Genomic DNA, 19,757 nt, shown 5'->3' on the forward strand with positions numbered 1-19,757 from the left:
CTCAATATGCCGTCATTGCTCAGGTGAGCTCCGTATTGTCAATGTAAATATTTTTTATTAGGCAATATAGCTGCATTTACGATGTTCCACGTAAATAATTTATATAACTTTAATAAAGGTCACATATAGTTTAAAAATGGAGTTTGCTATGAATAATATTTTTTATATGTGGATTTACTTTCTTGCTTTCTTAAAAGAAAATCATAGTTATGGCTAGAAATAAAATTCATTGGACATGGTCCTTTTTGGCTTTCCTGTGAGCGTTTGCTGCTATGGATGCGTGCGCGCAACGTTCCGCGTGCGTCTCTCCATCCAGCCCTCTCGTTTCAGCTCAAATGTCACGTCACTCCTGCTTCTCCTCAAACCAGTTTCACGCTGAGGACCGGGCACCTGCCCTCATCTGGACTTCACCTCTTCTGGACTTTTGCAAAAAAACCTCATTCCGTTTCGGTCATTTCACCTGGAGGGCAGTGCGAATGGAGATCTGTTTGACTGTTTGTCGTCTTTGAAGAGGAAAAAAAGTCCGATCCGCGAGCGCGAGCTACACCGGCGCACGTTTAACAGGATTAATCCACACACCTTGCGCGCGATGACTGCGACGGGGATTTGGTGCGTTTTGTGGCTCGTGGCATTCGCCCTCGCTTCAGCCGCTCCGAAATCGCACCAGCGGCTTGTGGAGAACACGAATGAACAGAACGACACTTTGCAGGTTGAAAGAGACAATCAAGAAAATATATTAAGTCAGGTAAGAGTCTCGATACGGTTACGTCTGTGTAGCTTCTTTATTAGTAACTTTCATTAATAACTTATCGACGGTCGTAATGCTTAACGTATGCGTTTCTCAAGTAAATTCAAATATGAATAGCGTTTAATATATATATATATATATATATATATATATATATATATATATATATATATATATATATATATATTATTTAAATAGGCGTATAGCACAGATTTGAAAGAAAATTAATTTCAGAGCATGAATACACGGTCGCGAATAGACACGAGAAAGTGACCGGCGATAATGGAATGCTGGAGCGGACGTACACGAAACAAAAATAAACGAAAATAAAATTTCTGACAATTATTTAATGCATTAAAGTGATTTATATCACATGCATCACGTACAATTGTGTTTTGTTAAAAAAATATATATATATATATATATATATATATATATATATATATATATATATATATATATATATATATATATATATATATATATATATATATATATATATATATATATATATATATATATATATATGTTCAGTGAAACGCACAGAAAATTAGGCTTGGGAAAACATCGGGTCCTTGTTAAAATGTAATTATGCATTTAAGTGAGTAGGCTAATATTAATTGACAACATGTAACTATAGGTTTATGGTTTGGGGTTGGTTTGGGGTTAGTTGCATGTAATTAGGCTATGCATACTTATTGCTAGGAATAGAAAGTACATGTGTAACAAGGACATCTTATAGCAAAGTGTTACCAACACAAGCCTTTTAAAACAGTGCAATTCGCATATTTTTTTTAATTTAGATAGGCTAAATTTGTTAATGTTGTTAATGAAAGTTACTCAAAAATGTGCCAGAAACAAAACAATAGACATGGTAACTGAAAATCATTAATAAACGTTAAAATGCACATCAATATACAAACAATGCAAAAAGCTGGCTGGCTGGAAAATGCATCCGTCCTCTTTTCTTCGTAGCTGCTGGGTGATTATGACAAAGTGAAAGCGCTTTCGGAAGGCTCTGACTGTGGCTGTAAATGTGTTGTCAGACCTCTGAGCGCGAGCGCGTGCCAGCGGATTCGAGACGGTCACGCGACGCCTCAGGATTTCTACACGGTGGAGACCATCGCCTCAGGACCCCACTGCAAATGTGCATGCGTCGCGCCGCCGTCGGCTTTAAACCCCTGCGAGGGCGACTTCCGCTTGAAGAAGCTGCAGCAGGCTGGGAAAGATAATATCAAGGTGACCAGATCATCTGCAGTTGGATCTCATAGACCAGAATAAGTTCAGAATATGGCAGGATATGAATGCATAACATTACATACCCCTTAAATAAAACCAGCTCTTGCCATGACGGAATTTACTTCATCGTTACAGCTGTCAACTGTACTGGAATTGCTGGAGGGTTCCTTCTATGGCATGGATCTATTAAAACTGCACTCGGTCACCGCAAAGCTTCTGGATCGCATGGAAACAATAGAAAAAGTAAGTGGTGTTTTTGTTTGTTTTCCTATCTTGTATCTTATGCTAAACATATTATTAATGCGGTTTATTGTTGACAGATGGTTTTGAACAACCAGACCGAGGAGAAGCCGAACACAAGCAGCACCTCTCCAAATCCGCAGCCGCCCACATCTTCTTCTACGACTCTACTGCCTCCACAAACGCAGGAGAAGAGGACCAGTCTGAGGGAGCAGAATGACGAGGCAGCTGCTTTTCAACACATAGAGGTGGGAGGTGCTATTTAAAACAAATGTTGAATTACATAAGTATCGTGGCTAATACGTAGCAATGGAACAATCCAAACATTATGTTACGCCACGAAGCGGAATGGCCCACCTGCTGCGAGCGTTTATTTATTTACTTAGGATCGCTGTCTCAGAGTCAAAAGTGACCTCATGTTGTGACTTGAAACTCTCACTAATTTATCCCACTGTCAACTCTTACATAAGCTGGCATGAAAAGAGCCAGAAAGCTTGGACTATAAGCTTGGAGATCCAAAGCAGATGATCTATACCATAAAAGGATAGTTCACCAAAACAATTCATTCTTGTCAGCATTTACTCACCCTGATGTCATTCCAAATCTGTTAGACTCTGGCTAATCTTCATAGCACAAGTATTTTAATGAAATCCCAAACATTTCTGTCCCTTTCACTGAAAGTCCAGGCATTTAAAACATGAAAGCACTGTAAAATAAATCTACTGTATATGAATCAAGCAGTTTAATCCAAGTTCAGTAAAAAATACAGTTGTTTTATATAATGAACTGGGTTTTTTTAATATGTTAACAATAATTGACTTAAGTATGTATGTAGAGCACATCACATGGTAAACACAGAAGCTCATGGCAGAATAATGGCAGAATTTTATTTATTTTTTTATTTTTTTATTACATAACTCAAAGGCTGCTTTATCACAGTATCATCTGATGTACTTAACAGAGTAAATATGAGGAAAAGTTTGTGGGGGATCTCCTGAAGAGCAGCAGATCAGATCTAAACAAGGCTGTTGCAGCTTTGCAAGAACAAGAGCGCCAAGGAAGGGAGAAGCAACCGAAAATAATTGTTAGGGGGATCACATACTATAAATCTGACCCAGTGGATGAGCCAGACACAGAGGAGAACTGTAAGTTTAACTTTGATTTCACCATTTGCATTCAAAGATCCCGGATGGAGAAGTTTGGAAAAGCACTCTTAAAAATGTTCTTTATTGGTAACTGTGGTTCCATGAATAAGCTTAACACCTATACAACTTTTATGTTGAACAAAAATAGTTCTTTAGATTACAAAAACCTAAATTGGTTCTTCAATGGGGTTGCTGTGTAAGCTCTTTTTTCGTTTTTCATTTCAGTAGATGAAAATCACAGCGGTGACAGCCCAATCGATCTCTTTGCTGACGAGCAGCTTCTTCATCACAAAGCTCGCCACTTTAGGCCGGTCATCAAAGCGTGGTCTGTCCGCCCAAAACCCAAGAGCGAAGTCTCAAAAATGGGAGATGACTTTCAAACCCCATTTACTGGACTGTTGGACTCTGCTTTGCCAATTAAAACGCCTACTGAACCAATATCCGTTCAGACTCAAACCAGTCGTTCCACCACAAACAACTCTACAGGAGATGAAAGAACCACACAGACACCTGCTGTGATGGATAATTTGAAGGTCACCATCCACAAGGAGCATGTTATACCTCAAACCATCATCAAAAAAAAGGAGGGAAGCAACAAGGAGCCCTCAACTCCATCTGTAAGACAAGCTCAAAACATGCTGGTCAGGTCATCCAATCTGGGCCACATAAAAACACATGAGTCAGTCACAGCAGCTGCTGCTAAAGTGGTGGGTGCAGAGCCAACCCTGACAGAGATTACCACCAACGGGACTGTTGAAAAGAAAACATCTGTATCTCCTGTGATAGAAAATGGAATTGTTACCAAGGAAAATCTGAAAGAAAATGCTTCAGCGCCTTCAATGGAGAGTTTAACTCAAAGCACGTTTAGGAGGATAACATCATTACCACCAACTCCTCATTCAGACTCTATAACGGTCACAGAAGGCTCGTTGAGATCAACTGCTCAGACGAGAGCCGCTACCACCACTGTGATGTCACCTCATGTCATTGAAAGCAAGAGAGGCTCAATTACCCACTTACCCAAGATGACTCCTAAACAGACATTGACCTCAGTGCCGTCTGTGATGACCACCACAAAAACTTCCACAATGGCAACTACAACCACAAGCAAACCTGGTAAACGTAAATATAGCATAAGCTGGGATGAAGAGGAAGAGGTAGCGGTAGAAACGGAAGAAATGGAAAGAGAGAAAGCTGTAAAAACTCTGGTTAAAGAGAAAGTGGTGGAGGGACCTCAAAAGAAGCCAGGTATAGCTTTATGATGTTCTTGTTATATTATTATTTTTTTATGTTATTATTGTTTATTTGTTATCATTTTATTATTAATTTTCAAATAAATGTAAATGAATTATGTGTATACGTTTATGCAAAATGTATAAAAAATTACTTTTTTTGGAATATTTTTTAAAAAAAAAAAAAAATTGTGAATATATATATTTTACGAATAGTATGATTCTAATTAATTATAATAAAAAATGGGTGAACTATTCCATTAAGTGATGATGGAAAAAAAAAAAAAATACAATTCTGTCATTAATTACTCAACTTGTAAGACCTTCATTCATCTTTGGAACAAAAATATATATATTTTTATGAAATCCATGAGCTTTTTGACCATCTTAAGGCAGCAGCACAACTGAAACCTTTCCAGAGCCAGAAACATAGTAAGGAAATAGTTCAAATGTGACATTCAATGGTTCAATCACAGTTTTACGAAGCTACAAGAATAATGTCTGTTTAAAATCCTACTCTCCTTACTATCTTATATTTAATCAAAAATATCTTTATTTATGTTTAAAAGATGAACAAAGGTCTTACGTTTTTGCAACAAAATTAGGGTAATTAACAACAGAATAAAAATTTTAGTGTGAACTATCCCTTTAAACTGATGAAGCTATAAAACTTAAAAAAAATGTTTGCATGGTTTGGCACAAAAATTAATAAAACACCAAAATAATTCTGGGTTTTGTTTGCAGGAATGTGTAAAGACACTTTGGCCACAATCTCAGAGCCCATCACACACAATACATACGGTCGTAATGAGGGCGCTTGGATGAAGGATCCACTGGCTCGAGATGACAAGATCTATGTCACAAACTATTACTATGGCAACAACCTTCTCGAATTCCGCAACATGGAGGTCTTCAAACAAGGTAATGGCTTTTTTTTTCAGATAATCATTATAAATAAGCAATTTTACTGGTTTTGTCTTTTTTTAATTAAGGTCGCTTCACCAATTCTTACAAGCTGCCTTATAACTGGATCGGCACGGGTCACGTGGTCTACAATGGTTCTTTCTATTACAACCGCGCATTCTCTCGAGATATTATTAAGTACGACCTACGGTTGCGTTACGTGGCTGCCTGGAACATGCTGCATGATGCGGTGTTCGATAATGACGACGTGTCCGAGTGGAGATGGAGAGGAAACTCTGACATGGATCTGGCCGTCGACGAAAGCGGACTTTGGGTGATCTACCCAGCGCTGGACGACGAAGGCTTCTTGCAGGAAATGATCGTGTTGAGCCGCCTGAACCCCATTGATCTAAGCATGAAGCGTGAAACCACGTGGAGGACCGGGCTTCGACGCAATCGGTACGGCAACTGCTTCATCGTATGCGGCGTTCTGTACGCGACGGATAGCTACAATCAGCAGGACACCAATTTGTCCTACGCCTTCGACACCCACACTAACACTCAGGTGATCCCTCACCTGCCTTTCAGCAACAACTATACATACATCACTCAGATCGATTACAACCCTAAAGAGAGGGTCCTGTACGCTTGGGATAACGGACATCAGGTCACGTATAATATTCAGTTTGCGTATGTAGACCCACTGTAGACCAGAGCAAGTGCGTCCTTTGCACAAAGTAGAATAAACCGTAAACGTGTTCAAGTGGATTGTGGATCAGTTCACTCAGCTTTTCTTAACTTCATTTAGTTTATTGTACTTATTAATGTGCCGTTATGTTTTCGAAATGTAAAAACTGACCCATATTGTTACATTTATGCTGAAAACCAAGAAAAGCAACTTCCTTAACGGGATTTCTGATCACCCAAATGCTGCAGCTATACAAGCTTTGCAGGTTGCGTTGAGGCCCACTTCTTTAGACATTGTCGCTTGCTTTTGCACTATGAAAATGAACCTCTTAATGTTTATAGCTATACCTCTCCTAAGGCTAGCAGAGTTTTTGAGGCATCGTATTCTTAAATCCAGTAGAATACATTGTATATACTGTAATATAAAAGCTAAAACATTGGATCGATGAATGTAAAAAATACAATTCGTATTTTCAAACGTATCGCAAAGCTGTTTTTTTTTTATTTTACGAGCTGTCACTCGCATATGTGATAAAATTTTAAATTGTAAAAACATTTGCAATTGCATCTTTTCAGTAAAACGAGTAGACAGTGTTTTGGGCACATTTTCAGTGTGTTGTTTGTTTCAGCAACAAGTTTGATACGTTTTATCAATGTAATCTTTTTATGCATATTTTATTGCAATTTCATTTCATCTTTTAGAACTTAAGAAATTCAAATCTCAGAAAACGGCTGCAATAAAATGGGTTGAAATAAGACATTTGGCTCCGGTTGTCCTTTCATAGTAAAGATGTCAAGTGAAAGTGTGTTATCAGCATAGATCTTACTGGTCACTTAGTGTAGATGAGAGCAAAGTGCTACACCGTAAACCCCTTGATCCGCAGAGCTAAATCCGGACAAACAAAACACATCAGCCATACTTTAACCCTAAAACACTGTTTACCCCAGTCTTTGAAATGACCTATAATCAGCACTTTACAGCGCCTCAGACCCCACATTTACACAAACCTTCAATTTCAGAGAGCAAACTCAGACTGACATAAGGCTCTGTCCTAAAAACAAAAGATGCACACGAATCACCCACGACCTTGAGTCCAGTGTTTATTTCTTTGCATTGTAACAAAACGGCTTTCATCGCCATCAATCTTTGCGAAAATGCAGAAATTAATTATATAAAAAACAAAAACGCTGCCAGAAAGAAAAATAAACGAGACAATTCTACTGTGATGCCAAGGACAAAATGTGAAATTCTCACTAAAAATACTAATAAATCATCCACATTTTGACAAAGATTCACCTGAGTTGAGTTTAAAAACTAAAATTCTAAATATATTTTTTTTTTCCGGTAAAGGTGATGACGGATGGGAAAGAATAAGCTAACGATCACACAGATTACTGACTGATAATTGACTAATCGTCATCCTAAACAGGACAAGAAACAAGTGCACTTCTAAATAAGCTAGAATAGAGACAGACATACAGTGAACAAGGACAGATGGGATACAAATTACAAATAACAATTAGGTCTTTTCTACAACTTCAAATGAACAGCCAGTAATATGTTAACAACTGTATTTATGTCAAGCACACCTCATTTAAAGTGCAATTAAGCCACTAAGAAAAACACGGAGGCATGAAACACATTAAAATGAACTGACAGATGTTGCATAAGACCCCCAACCCCAAACTGCTATTCCAATTAGAATTAGTCTAAAATGATTACCCTTCAAAGACCCAGCATAGAGCAGAAGTATTATCTAAATACTTTCAAATATATATTTTTCGATATACATTTACAGCACCGTCCTGAATAATATCAGTCAAATGGAAAGTCAATTACATAGACTCAAGCGTAAATAATAAATCTTCTAACTTTTCTATTCAATAGCAATATCATAAATCAGAAAAACAAAACTCGCTGACAATGCAGTTTGTTTGAGGATAGTGGTATTAAAAAAAAATGTGTCGCTGAACACGACCATTAAATGTCTACCAAAACAAGCTTGGTACAAATATTAAACCTTCATAAATATTCATTTGAATTCATTTTAATAAACAAGCAAAGTGCAAAAAAAAAAAAAAAAAAAAAAAAAAAAAAAACAACTCCTTGACAGCTACCACATATAGCAGAAAAATGTTCAATAAATCGAGTCAGACTGCACCTAGTCGTTGTAATTCAGCTGGTAGAGCACAAACAAACTCAAGTCACTTTGCATAAAGTGTAAATGCCTGTTGTTGGTGAAATCAATATCCTGTAATAAAGATTGTAATGTATTGAATGGCTTATCAGTATTAAATGGCTTACATGGTGCGTTTGGAAGAAGTGCCTTCAAGTGGAATTCTTGACTATTGTTAAGTATCTTGGTGATTTGGTAGTGGACTGCCAAGATACTGGTTAGCCACTAGAATAAAAGTCACAAAAATTAACAAAATGCTTATTATGTAACAAAACAGATGTTGGTGAAAAAACAGGTAAGTCCAAACAAAACGAAATTGATAAGATGTATATAGCTGAGACTAAGAAGAACCCATGAGGACACCGACGGGGGCCGCCGGCTGGTTGTTGTTGGGGGCCGTGTGATAGAAAGAGTCTGTGTCTGTCTGATTGACCCGCAAGATGGGTGGAATAGTAGAAGACTTGATGTGGAGTATCCTGGTGTCCATGACTTCACAGTCGATCTGCATCATCACCTCAAACTCTTTGTCTTTAATGATGCTCTCTGCGGTGAGACACAAAAGTCAATGTATTAGTACTAAAAATGTAAATATATAAAAATGCTAAAGGTGATATGCCGGGTGGAATATCTCAGTTCTGTGAAAGTAATGCTAAGGTTTAAAGAGGTGCAGGTGGCCTTTATCTTCACATGGCAGGATGATGCCTGTGGGGGTTATGAAAAGGCATTTCAAAAGTTTGAGCTTCTTTCACACAAAGGGTTTACAGAGGTCAGTCAAACACTGGCCTTCATCTTCACATAGCAGTCAACACAACAGATGATGACACTGTTGACTCATAAAAAAAAAAAAAAAAAAAAAAAAAAAAAATTATTAAGCATCAAATCAGAATATTACAATTCTGAAGGAATATGGGACTTGAAATAAAGGCTGCTAAAAATGAATCTTTGCCATAGCAGGAATAAATCACTTTTTAAAATATCTTGAGTTATTATAATAATAATTTTTTTTCTACACCATTTTTGACGTAATAAATACAACCTAATATTATATTTGAACTTACTAATCATCTTACAAACCCAAAATTTTTTACGTATGATTTTCTAGGCCTGGAACCTAAATTTTAAAATATTGGCAATTTCCAGGTTTTCCATAAATGTAGGGATCATAAAAGGTTGAAAGCAACATTAAAGAAACCTTGAATAGTTAAAAACTACAATAATTATTTTTTTAAAAAAGTAATAAGATAATACAGAAGAGAAATTATAAATTAAAATAATAATAATAATAATAATAATAATAAAATAATAATAATAATAATATTGCAGTACCATACAAAGGTTAAATAGCAATAACACATTTACTACCAAATCTACTGGTACCAGCTTGTGTTCTAAAATATGTGATAATACAGATCTAGCTTTGGTTTTACTAACACAGTGGGATGCCCCATCATCCTTATTCCCTGGAAGCAAAGGTCAGGCCGTGACCTAATTTCACATGTTTTGACAAACTCATAAAAGCACTCGTTTTGTAAGGAACCATTAAAAGCATGATGGTTTACACTCACTACAGATGTTCAATGGTCTATCTTCTATTTGGACAGCTTTCTATACTTCACATACACGCACAGCATATGGGCGGCAGAAAAATAACTTTTACGGCAGACTTGCGCTCCAGCACTGATAAAAACTTTATAGGCTGGAGAGCATCACGGTAGGTCAATCTAAAGCGCTTTTCCAGCCTTAACTGGTGAATACATTTACGCATCCCAGACTAAGAGACCTTCAGCCGCACACCCACAATCATGAACTCAAAACCAGCGATTTATAGTAAACCCAACTGTCAGGGTCTGTTCCTGAAACCAAAATCTTCCCGATCTATCTCTAATGCACCACTGAACAGTCGATGTTATGGGATAAAATTTCAATATCTCACAAAATGTGTATTTTCACAGGTGCTTAAAAAAAAAGAAAAAACCTCAGCAGTGCTGCAGAAATCATCATAGATGATGGGTTACAGCAATCATCTCACTGTATTTCACTGCAAGCACTAAAATGACACCGAACTGCTGAGCTGTACACGTCATCGCATATTAAAATACAATCTTCTCCATCCTATATATACACTAAGTTTCCAATATGTCAGAAATGTCATTTTCCATTCTCACAGAAGTCTTTTCGTTAGGTGAATTCCCTTTAGATATGTCTGGTACCGTGCCCGACTTTCCAAACGCCATTTAAAATACTGATTAAGGCAACATGTGGACTCAAGGGTAAATTCCTGATGAGGCTGTGGTTGTGAAGCTTTGAGATTCCAGCCAAACTCACTTTCCCCCGTAACTGACAGTTTAAGATGTCCAAAAACAAAAGAATTAACCAAATGTAAAATGAGAACTCATACTTTGATTCAATACGAATTATTCATGAAACAGATACACCAGGTCATTAATAAAAAACTACTTTAAACTAACGATCATTTGGTTTCAAGACTCATTGATCAGTGGTTCTTGAGGTAACGACTAGATTATGAGTAAATCAATATCTTTTCTGACATTTCAGGAAATTTAAAGCTATAGTACGACTTCAAAAGACTTGTATTTTCACTATGAACTAGACAAATTCTCTTTTTGTGTCCATTTTTGGCTGAACATTTTTTAATTTTGCTTTTTTCACTAGGCTTTTGCCTGTAAACCAACGCCTAGGACCGAAAGAGCAAAAATGATCATGATATGATTTCGAAATGTGTTCAGTGCACAAACAAACAAAGAAAAGGGAATATGATGATGATCATCATCTCCAACATTCACAAACGATTATAAAGCTGACTCAGAACTCCCACAGGGAAGATAGCGAACGAGAACAGATAATATATGTACTGACACTGCCAGGCACTGCAACAATAGTTTCCAAACCAAACATAAAATTGATGAAGAAAAAAAATATATATTGTTTTGTTATTCAAGTTGTTTTCAAGACAGAAATCAACCACCTTGAAAACGCTGATGAATAACAAAGGTTTTTCTTCTACCCAAGCATCACATGCTGTGGAAAACACCCGACCCCAAAACACAAGCTGGAAACGGAATCAGCTGGGGGCAATTTCAAAAACTAGACTTCTGTTCGCAGTTGTCCAAAAGTTGCCGTTTTAATGAAACCATGTGAAACCCAACTTTCAACATGCATTTTTAAATCAACACAGGATGGAGACAGAAAAAAAAACTCATGCAGAGCATACTCTGCTCGTCCGTCCTCGCAAGAGAGAATATTACATTTGGGTTACATAAAAAAAAAGTCTAAGATCTTTAAAATATGTCAGGTTTCTTGTTTTCTGTCGAGGTGGTGTGCAAACTGCACAACTAATCGCAGACTGTGTACGTCAATTACAAGATCAAGCTCTTCCCAGACGTCGCATTCTCACACAAGCTCACGCACATAGCAACTAGAAATGTTTATTCTTGTCATTAAACAACGTAAGCACATGCCCTCATTTTTGGAGACTTTTTTTTCTTTTTAACCCTGCTTCCTAATACTTCTCTTTTTCACAGTTACATCGGCTGTGGCTCTATAACTTAAAACAGTTTGCACACCTGGTGACCGGTCTGAAAGATTTCAATCCGTATAAAAACAGGTTTGCAAACCGACCTTTTATCTGCGATTATTCTCATGACTGCATACACTGGAATAGAGACTCAAATAAAGCAACTGAGATTACTATACTAGTTAGCATTTAAAGTGAATTAAACCCTTTCAAAGTTGCCCTAAAACCTAACACCATAATGGGTTCTTGCATTAAGAGAACTTTAACATGTTTTTTTAACAGATAGAATTGTTCACTACTCTGTTAAGCTCTCACAAGACACTACACTTCACACTGCAAGGTCAGTATATCACATTTCCCTTCTTGAGTTCAATATGGGCTAATATAATCTGATACTCGGATCATCCATAGACATTTGGACACAGAAATGACAATCATAACATTTCTAAACAGTTCTCTCTTTGACCTTCATAAGAACATACAAAAAGCCTTAGTCTTTATTTATTATCAATAATTGCCGATTTATCATATTACTACTGTAATATTACAATTATAGTAAATTATTAAATTATACATTTAAATTATAGGAAGTATAATATTAATATGAATGCAAATGATTTAAAAATACTATGACATAGTGAATAAATTAACACACAAAGTACACAAATCAATCAGATGCTAGAACTCAGTCTCCTGCAGGGCTCATTAATGTGTCATTAACTCTGGGAGCTCTTTTGTGCAGGTCCCCTGTCAAGACTCTGAGTGGAACATTCTCACCCAGCAGCTTTGTAATCAGAGGCTGCAGGCCTGCTGTGAGTGGAGACACCATTCTGGTTTTAAGGACAAGGATCTGACTGTGATCTCATTAGCTCACAGTCATAAACTGCAACGGTCTGAGAACAGGGCAAGTCTGGGCTATGGTGGTTTTGAGTGTAGGATGAGTGTTGAAATATCAAACGAGATCTATTTTGCCAGTCAAAAAAAAAAACAGGTTTCTTTCCAAGTTTAACTTAACAAGGAAACTTAAGAAGCATTGCTCATTGTGTGACACAAAAAACAAAAATGTATTAGTCACGTATGAATACGTCTCTTTTTTTATACTAAATTCATAAAACAAAAATGGAATATGCAATAATGCCCCCCACAGCAAAGGTTTTGGATAAATACAAAGTCAAAATCAACACAATAAAGGCAAGATTTAACATAAATTTAAGGAATAATGATTTTTATTAGCATGACAGTTCATTAGAAAACGATTCTTTTCTCTTACCATTGTAATTCATAGCTGGCAGGACCACAGACATCTTGGGGCGGCTGCCTTTATTGTGGTTGGTGGCGGGAAGAAGGAGGTGATCCTGTGAGCAAAAGAGGAACAGCCATCAGACAGACACAAAAAACACATGCAGTTTATTACATTGCTGAGGACATTGGTAAATTGCTCAGGTCACTATTTAAGTGTAGCATCAATTTGGTTGCTGAAAAAGTCTAACTGTGATGGAAAGTGAGACACTATTAAAAAAAAAAAAAAAAAAAAAAGCAGTAAAAAATTAAATACTGTTACATTACTCCAGTCTTCAGTGTTGCATGTTTTTTCAGAAATCATTTTAATATTCTGATTTGGTGCTTAATAACCTCTATTAATATTAAATGGACAAAGCGGTTGTGCCGTTTAATATTTTTGCTTAAAGGCCACTATAATTTTTTTTCCCCATGTTCCCAAATGTTTAGGTTCTGATGCACATATAAATTAACATTCGCTGAAGAAAGCAGACAGTTTGTTCAGTGCAAGCAAACTGATTTTTGAAGATTATTATTTAACACTTCTAGAATCAGACCAGAAATCTGTCAAAGAACACAACTCAGTTGTACCAATTGGAGACATTCTCCAGTCAGGACACACACTTGTTGAAGACAGAAACCATATGGAAAGGAAAGCCCACGAGCATGAGATTATAATAACACTCATGTCTGTGCTATGGATGCGAAACTGGTGATAGATTTGTGACATTTTTTTCAGCAAATGTGTTTGAGCTTAATACCATCTGTTGTCACTGTACTAAAGATGTGCAGGAACTCAAACAGTTTACCCAAATGAAAAATTCTGCAATTAAATTAAACGTCTTAATGTCATTCCAAATCAGTATTATTTTCAGTTCTTGAGTCAAGCTCCCCATTCAATAAAATGGCCTTTTTAACAGTTTTCAGGTTTAATTGAAGATTTTTGACTCTTTTGAGACTAATACTAAAATACTGAAGGAACACAATAGGCAACACAATACATAATATTTAAATGTAAATGTCAAAGGAGCATACAATGAGTTGAATTGGCAACATTTTGCTACTCCCAAGAGATCTAAATGACTTTTTAAGGTTTAATGCTTGTTCCTGACCAGTAGAATGATTGAATAAACAGACAATTTGTACTGTACATTCTGATAATACTACAGAAAGCGGTGTTGTTCTTGAGAACTTTGTTTTTTTCCAATTCAACTGTCCAAATTGAATTCAAGGCTGAATTAAGATTTATTAAAACCTTTTAAGACCCACATAACCCTCGTGGTAAGTAAATGAAGACAAAAGTTTTACTTTTGGGTGTTCAGTCCTGTTCCTGATTAAAAAGATGTGCTTGCCACGTCAAAGATGTCATTAAATATCACAAAGATTACAACATTTGTGTTACACCTTATACTGGCTTATTTTTTTAGCAGTTGCCAAGTTCTTTCTTTGTGTCCAGCAGGTGACCTTGAACATCTCTGAAACCAGTGGGCGCAATTCTAGAGCCGGTGAGAGGGAAGGTGGAAAAAGAGAGTGAAATAAAAGAGCAAAAGGTTAAGTGACTGGAGTATGAGATGAGGAATACTAATCTCATCAGACAGATATGAATTTGCGCCAACTTTGAGGTGTGATAGGCTCAAAGGGAGCTGCAAGGAAAGGATATTACGATCGGCTTACAAGAGGATGACAATGGAAACAGTTTAAAAGTTTGAAACAACTCAGGAGATCAGAGAGCTTGGCTCAATAGAACAATGAAATAAACACTATTAGACTGCAAACACAGTCCAGAAAGAGATGCAGGGCACTCACATGAAGGGAGAAAAGAAAAACAAAACAGGACAAGCAAAAATCTCAAATCAAAACGCAACCTAGGAAACAAAATACATCAGTGATGTTTTGATGCTCTCATTTTTTACTGAAACAATCAACAAAAACAAGAAAATAGAAATTATTATTTTAAACATTATTTAACTGAATTCTTTCTCTTTATCTCTCAATAAAGGTATTTTAAGATAAACAGCAATACTAATACCAATATATTATACTTCTGAGGTTTTCTACAATATTTTTTTTCTTCAAAAGAAAACTTAGGGTCCAAAACAAGAAGTTATTTTAATCCGTCTATTACTAAACAATGTCATATATTGGAGGTTAATGCATTTCGATGGCTAGAATTGCAACTTTATGTTAAGCTTTGACTTTTTTTTAGGTAACATCTGAGGAAGTTTCTGGAGGAGCCGAGTTAATGCTGTGAAAGTCTAACTCCCCAAAAGACTGGATAAATCTACAAACTTAACCAAACATAAAACAGGGCCGTGTCCGAATATGACTAAACCAATCAAATATCTTCTGGCTCAACCCATCTATGATGGGACTCATTTTGTTTGGTTGAGATTAATGAACAAAAAACAAAAAGACAACTTTGATTTTTGAGTCTTTAAATCAAGTTTAGTTTGGAAAAAATGGGGGACAAGCAGTTGGCAAAACTGCTACAAAAACATCTTTATTTTCTGATTATGAGTCACTGACATGAGTCATTTCTTTGTTTAAGTTTCACAAACAAAAAAAAAAGAAAGTGAAGAACTGTTTGCCATTAAAAAGAAAAAAAAAGAAAAAAAATCAAGATGAAAAGAGAAATTGATAACCATTTACTCTCACATCCCATGCAAACCGGTAAAATGTTTCATTACACCAATTTAGCTTTTTTGTTTTGGGCCACTGTGGTTCGTCTAAATGTGGATATGCCTATCCGATGTTCTCTTCGTAACTAAAGAGATTTAAGATTCTTTTTCATATATGTCGGCCAATATTATTCACATCTTCTGAGTGAATAATCAAAAACAGGTACTGGGAGTATAGGGGACAAGATTAAACATACAAAGAATAAGGAAGGAACTGATGAGTTATGTGCAATTAGACAGCAAAAAATGACCAGATTACTACAAATACAGTCTGGCACTAAATGACACCCAGCTTGAGATCATGAACATGTGCACAAAAAATTAGGCCTGAGTCATCTGAATAATTCTTAGCTGACTAAAGTCTTTTCGTCTTTCCCAAAGATGAAAACTAGCAGTGCAAATAAGGGACTAAAATAAAGTGTTTTAAATATAAAACAAACCATAACTGTGCACTAAAATAGCCAAATCACAGCTCACTTTTTGTATGTATTGTGTATTGTGTTCGTGATACTGACATTTAAAACACTAACAATAAATAATGCTAACAGCAAAGTGGTTACAGCAAAGAAATGATGCACACGAGCCCAAAAATAATAACAAAAAGTGCGAACAGCCTCAAACAAATCTCTTGAATAGATCTGAATGATTCTATGCCATGAATCTCACAAACTTTGGCAAGACCCACAGAGTAATTGTTCGGTTGTGCAGACACTGAATCATAAATGCCCCGAGAATGTCAAACTCAGAAGTTCATTGCTAAATGTAGTAGGAATAGAACATTTGTAGCACATTTCACAGTTAAATTCATAAGCTGCAATATTGTTAATAAGCAATATTCAGAAGCTGCACAGTAAAGTCCCGATTTGCTGCTCATCTTCTTATCGATGATAAAAAAAGCATTTGTTTTGCAACATTATACATCTTTGTCTCCTTTAATTACATGCATACTGGTCAAATAAAAGTGTTAATTTATTATTGTCCTCAAACCTAGCAGACAGCATCATTAGTGCAATACATTTTGTAATATAATTATTTTTATTATACTTTATACAGGTGAAACCCCCCCTCCCAAAGATCAGCTTGTTAGCTTGTATATATTTATTTGAATATCATCGAGATACTAATGGAGTTGGTATTACAAGAACCATGTTGTGCAAGAATAATCGTTTACAAACTGAAAAAAAACTGAAGTTTTTAAAAGACCTCCCAAGATCTAACACATGCTAGAAGATTCTCTGACATGCCATTAAGGTGGAAGAGTCTCAAGTGTCCCTTTATGATGCTGTGTGGGCTCTAAAACCAATTAACCACATCCGTGTGTGGCCACAGGCAGATAAAAAGCAGATAGACGGGGAGGTCAACTTACCCGGCGGAAAGAGATCACATAGAACGTGTCCCCTCTTCTGTTGAGTTCATCAAAGAAGTCATTGTAAGTGCGGCGAGGGGCGTAATACACCTGCAGCTCGCTGCTGGGAGTCCTGAAAACAGAACACAAACACTTTTTACACTCGTTTTGCCATTGATAGCAACTGCATGCGCTTGTTATGCTATTGGTGCGGGTAAAAAAGAAAAAAATAAGAGAAATTTTATACACACAGCTTATGTTCGTTTCAAAAAGCTGTATCGAATTTACTCTGCATACCTACAGTAATAAAATACCATGTAACCCAGAGCAAGTGAAAAGTCTAATTACAGTTCTCACGAATCTCTTGATAAAACATTTTCTTTCCTGTGTGAATGTGGCCTTTTCCCCGGTTGTCAGTGTGAAGCAATGGAATGACAGCCATTTTGATTTCTGGCCCAATGCACTGCTGAGGTCAGCCTAACTACAGCAGCCAGAAATATGATTTACCCTGAGGGACGGCAAGTGGCTCACCCAAAAAAAACTAAATAAAAAGATAAAACAAATGAAAAACAAACAAAAAGACATGCAGGAGGATATGTCTGCGTCTAACCCGGGATAGGTTTTGAGTCAACAGGAAAGCCATTCTTAATTCATTGTACTGTAATGTGACGTTTTCAGGTGACTTGATTTTACACATCTGGAACTGATAAGACTGATTTTGAAAGTGGGTGCAGTTTGAAATCTTTTGTGACGTCACAAAAAGATGAGAAAAGAAATCGAATTACGTGTGGCATAGTTTGAAACAGCCCTCAAGCATGACTGAAATTACCTAAAAAAACCAAAAAAATAAAAAGAAAGAAATCTGTAATCACATTCCGTAGCTCTACACTACACTATCTTTTGCAAAACCTACCTCCGACTTTTGCAGATCATGAATTGGGCTTCAAACTTGTAATAAATAAATTCAAATTGTCCTTTGACCGTTTCTCAGAACGCACGTCAGTGAACATTACAACATTTACACAATGTTTGCATTATAAATAATTAGACAAATATTTTTACACATAAGCAAATGCCCCATGAAAAAGGCTTTGCAGGACTAATCCAAAACAGCAGACTCAATAACCAATGACTGACTCTCTGGAACTAAATATACAGTTTTTATATACAGGCCTGGATGGCGTAAGAAATTCACACAACTTACTTTTCAGAGGAATCTGTGTACTGGATCTGTGTTGTAATCTGTGGTACTTCAGCCCGTTTATCTGCTGCTTTCTGCTAAACAAAGAAAACAAAAATGTCACTTCCTTTAACCGATTTGATAAACCACGCACAGTAAAACACATGGAAACGTGCACGAGTTCACATTCGCTTTTATATCTCTGCACTTGAGCTCCTGTCATTGTGTGTTATGCTGATAAACAGCATCTCTCCCTGAACTTGTTTAGTTGTGTGCTCTGTGTGGATAGTGTACAGAATCTTGGAAACAGCCATCCGTCAACAAACCCATCCATCTTCAATCACCCAACATCTCAGCACCCTGCGTGACAGTATTTACATAGAGCCTCGATCCTGGTGACGGAAAGCAAACAATGTGGTGGTACCGGAGCATAATAGTGGAAGCAATCTAGTTTTGTTTTCTTGGAGTTGTTTTTGTTGTTTATGGTGAGGACATTATTTTTCTGGAGTTAAAAGTTCCCGTTTGAGACCACCAGGTTGGAGATTTTTCCTGACCTGAAAGTCTTTAATGTGGTGGAAATGCATGGAAGGATTCCAAATTGGGCGATGGGAACCTATCTGTGGAAAATGGCTATCAGTGGATCTGTGTGTAAGCTTGTGTCTGTCAAAGCAGTTTCCCAACATAAGGCAGACACTTCAAAAACAGAGCAGCCTTTCAAACAATCAACTTGCTGCACATTATGTTTCTCTAAAGCATAACAAGCCGTCTATCCAACTGCTTTAACTATTAGTTATCTGATAAAATAAATGATAAGAAACTAACGCAAACAAGTACGGCCTGATTAATTTTGCTAGCATAAATCATGCAGCTCCACAATAAGCCAGAATGGGGCTAAAAGAAAGGTTTCTGGATCCAGTTTAGTAAAATTATTAATAGCACAACCCAAGCTGGCAAAGTTTCTGAAACATTTATGTGATGTTATAACACTGAAAGGCATCTTGATAATTTGCAGGATCAGGTTCTCTGGAGTAACACTGTGGTTAAGCATCTTGCTAAAATGAACAATGGTTTTAGATTACAAATTCCTAATTTTAGGGTTTAAACCTCGGGTTTCCAGCCCAGATCTTAAACTACTAGCTACTCCACCCTCACCCATGTGGCTAAACTCTGCTCTTACAGTGTCTCATAGATTTGTGGCCTTTAGTATAAATTATAGCAGGCTCTATGTTGTATGGCTAGGAATCAAAATGCGAGCGTGTACACATTTCAGGACCATTCTTTGACTTCTTGACATCTTTTACAACACCTTGTCACCTCTGACTTTTCATGCGAGTGTAAGCTAACAATTTGACTAAACCTGGACAACTAGG

The 19,757-nt window shown here is 36.7% G+C and overlaps 2 protein-coding genes across 5 annotated transcripts in view; one reads left to right on the forward strand and one right to left on the reverse strand.

Annotated features, from left to right (window-relative positions):
• The first annotated feature begins 266 nt into the window (after positions 1-266).
• Positions 267-8,297, forward strand: olfml2ba (olfactomedin-like 2Ba). Of its 3 annotated transcripts, none has more exons than XM_043219297.1 (8): positions 267-745; positions 1,724-1,987; positions 2,123-2,230; positions 2,308-2,475; positions 3,189-3,372; positions 3,601-4,620; positions 5,349-5,525; positions 5,597-8,297. In XM_043219297.1, exons 1-8 carry the CDS (start codon positions 590-592, stop codon positions 6,214-6,216), a joined length of 2,697 nt encoding a protein of 898 aa, XP_043075232.1. In that variant the 5' UTR covers positions 267-589; the 3' UTR covers positions 6,217-8,297. The 3 variants fall into 3 exon arrangements, with proteins under 3 accessions (XP_043075232.1, XP_043075231.1, XP_043075233.1); XM_043219296.1 differs by having other exon boundaries at positions 272-745; positions 3,598-4,620; XM_043219298.1 differs by having other exon boundaries at positions 611-745; positions 1,795-1,987; positions 3,598-4,620.
• Positions 7,283-19,757, reverse strand: part of atf6 (activating transcription factor 6) — a 31,330-nt gene continuing 18,855 nt past the window's right edge. The window contains exons 13-16 of one of the 2 annotated variants that reach the window (XM_043219300.1): positions 18,412-18,482; positions 17,229-17,340; positions 13,177-13,261; positions 7,283-8,914 (exon numbers count right to left, since the gene is read on the reverse strand). In XM_043219300.1, the coding sequence (XP_043075235.1) occupies positions 8,712-8,914; positions 13,177-13,261; positions 17,229-17,340; positions 18,412-18,482 (471 nt within the window). In that variant the 3' untranslated portion in view covers positions 7,283-8,711. Of the gene's footprint in view, positions 8,915-13,176; positions 13,262-17,228; positions 17,341-18,411; positions 18,486-19,757 lie in introns of both variants that reach the window. The other variant, XM_043219299.1, reaches the window with a different exon arrangement.

This window comes from Puntigrus tetrazona, chromosome 20 (assembly GCF_018831695.1).
Source record: "Puntigrus tetrazona isolate hp1 chromosome 20, ASM1883169v1, whole genome shotgun sequence".
NCBI lineage: Eukaryota > Metazoa > Chordata > Actinopteri > Cypriniformes > Cyprinidae > Puntigrus > Puntigrus tetrazona.

What these genes read in the sequence shown, in the direction of transcription:
- olfml2ba (XM_043219296.1), top strand. Translation starts at nt 590, where the DNA reads ATGACTGCGACGGGGATTTGGTGCGTTTTGTGGCTCGTGGCATTCGCC. An exon ending in GCATGGAAACAATAGAAAAA is followed by an intron (nt 2,231 to 2,307) that starts GTAAGTGGTGTT and finishes TATTGTTGACAG; the next exon opens with ATGGTTTTGAACAACCAGAC. An exon ending in GCCAGACACAGAGGAGAACT is followed by an intron (nt 3,373 to 3,597) that starts GTAAGTTTAACT and finishes TTTTCATTTCAG; the next exon opens with TAGATGAAAATCACAGCGGT.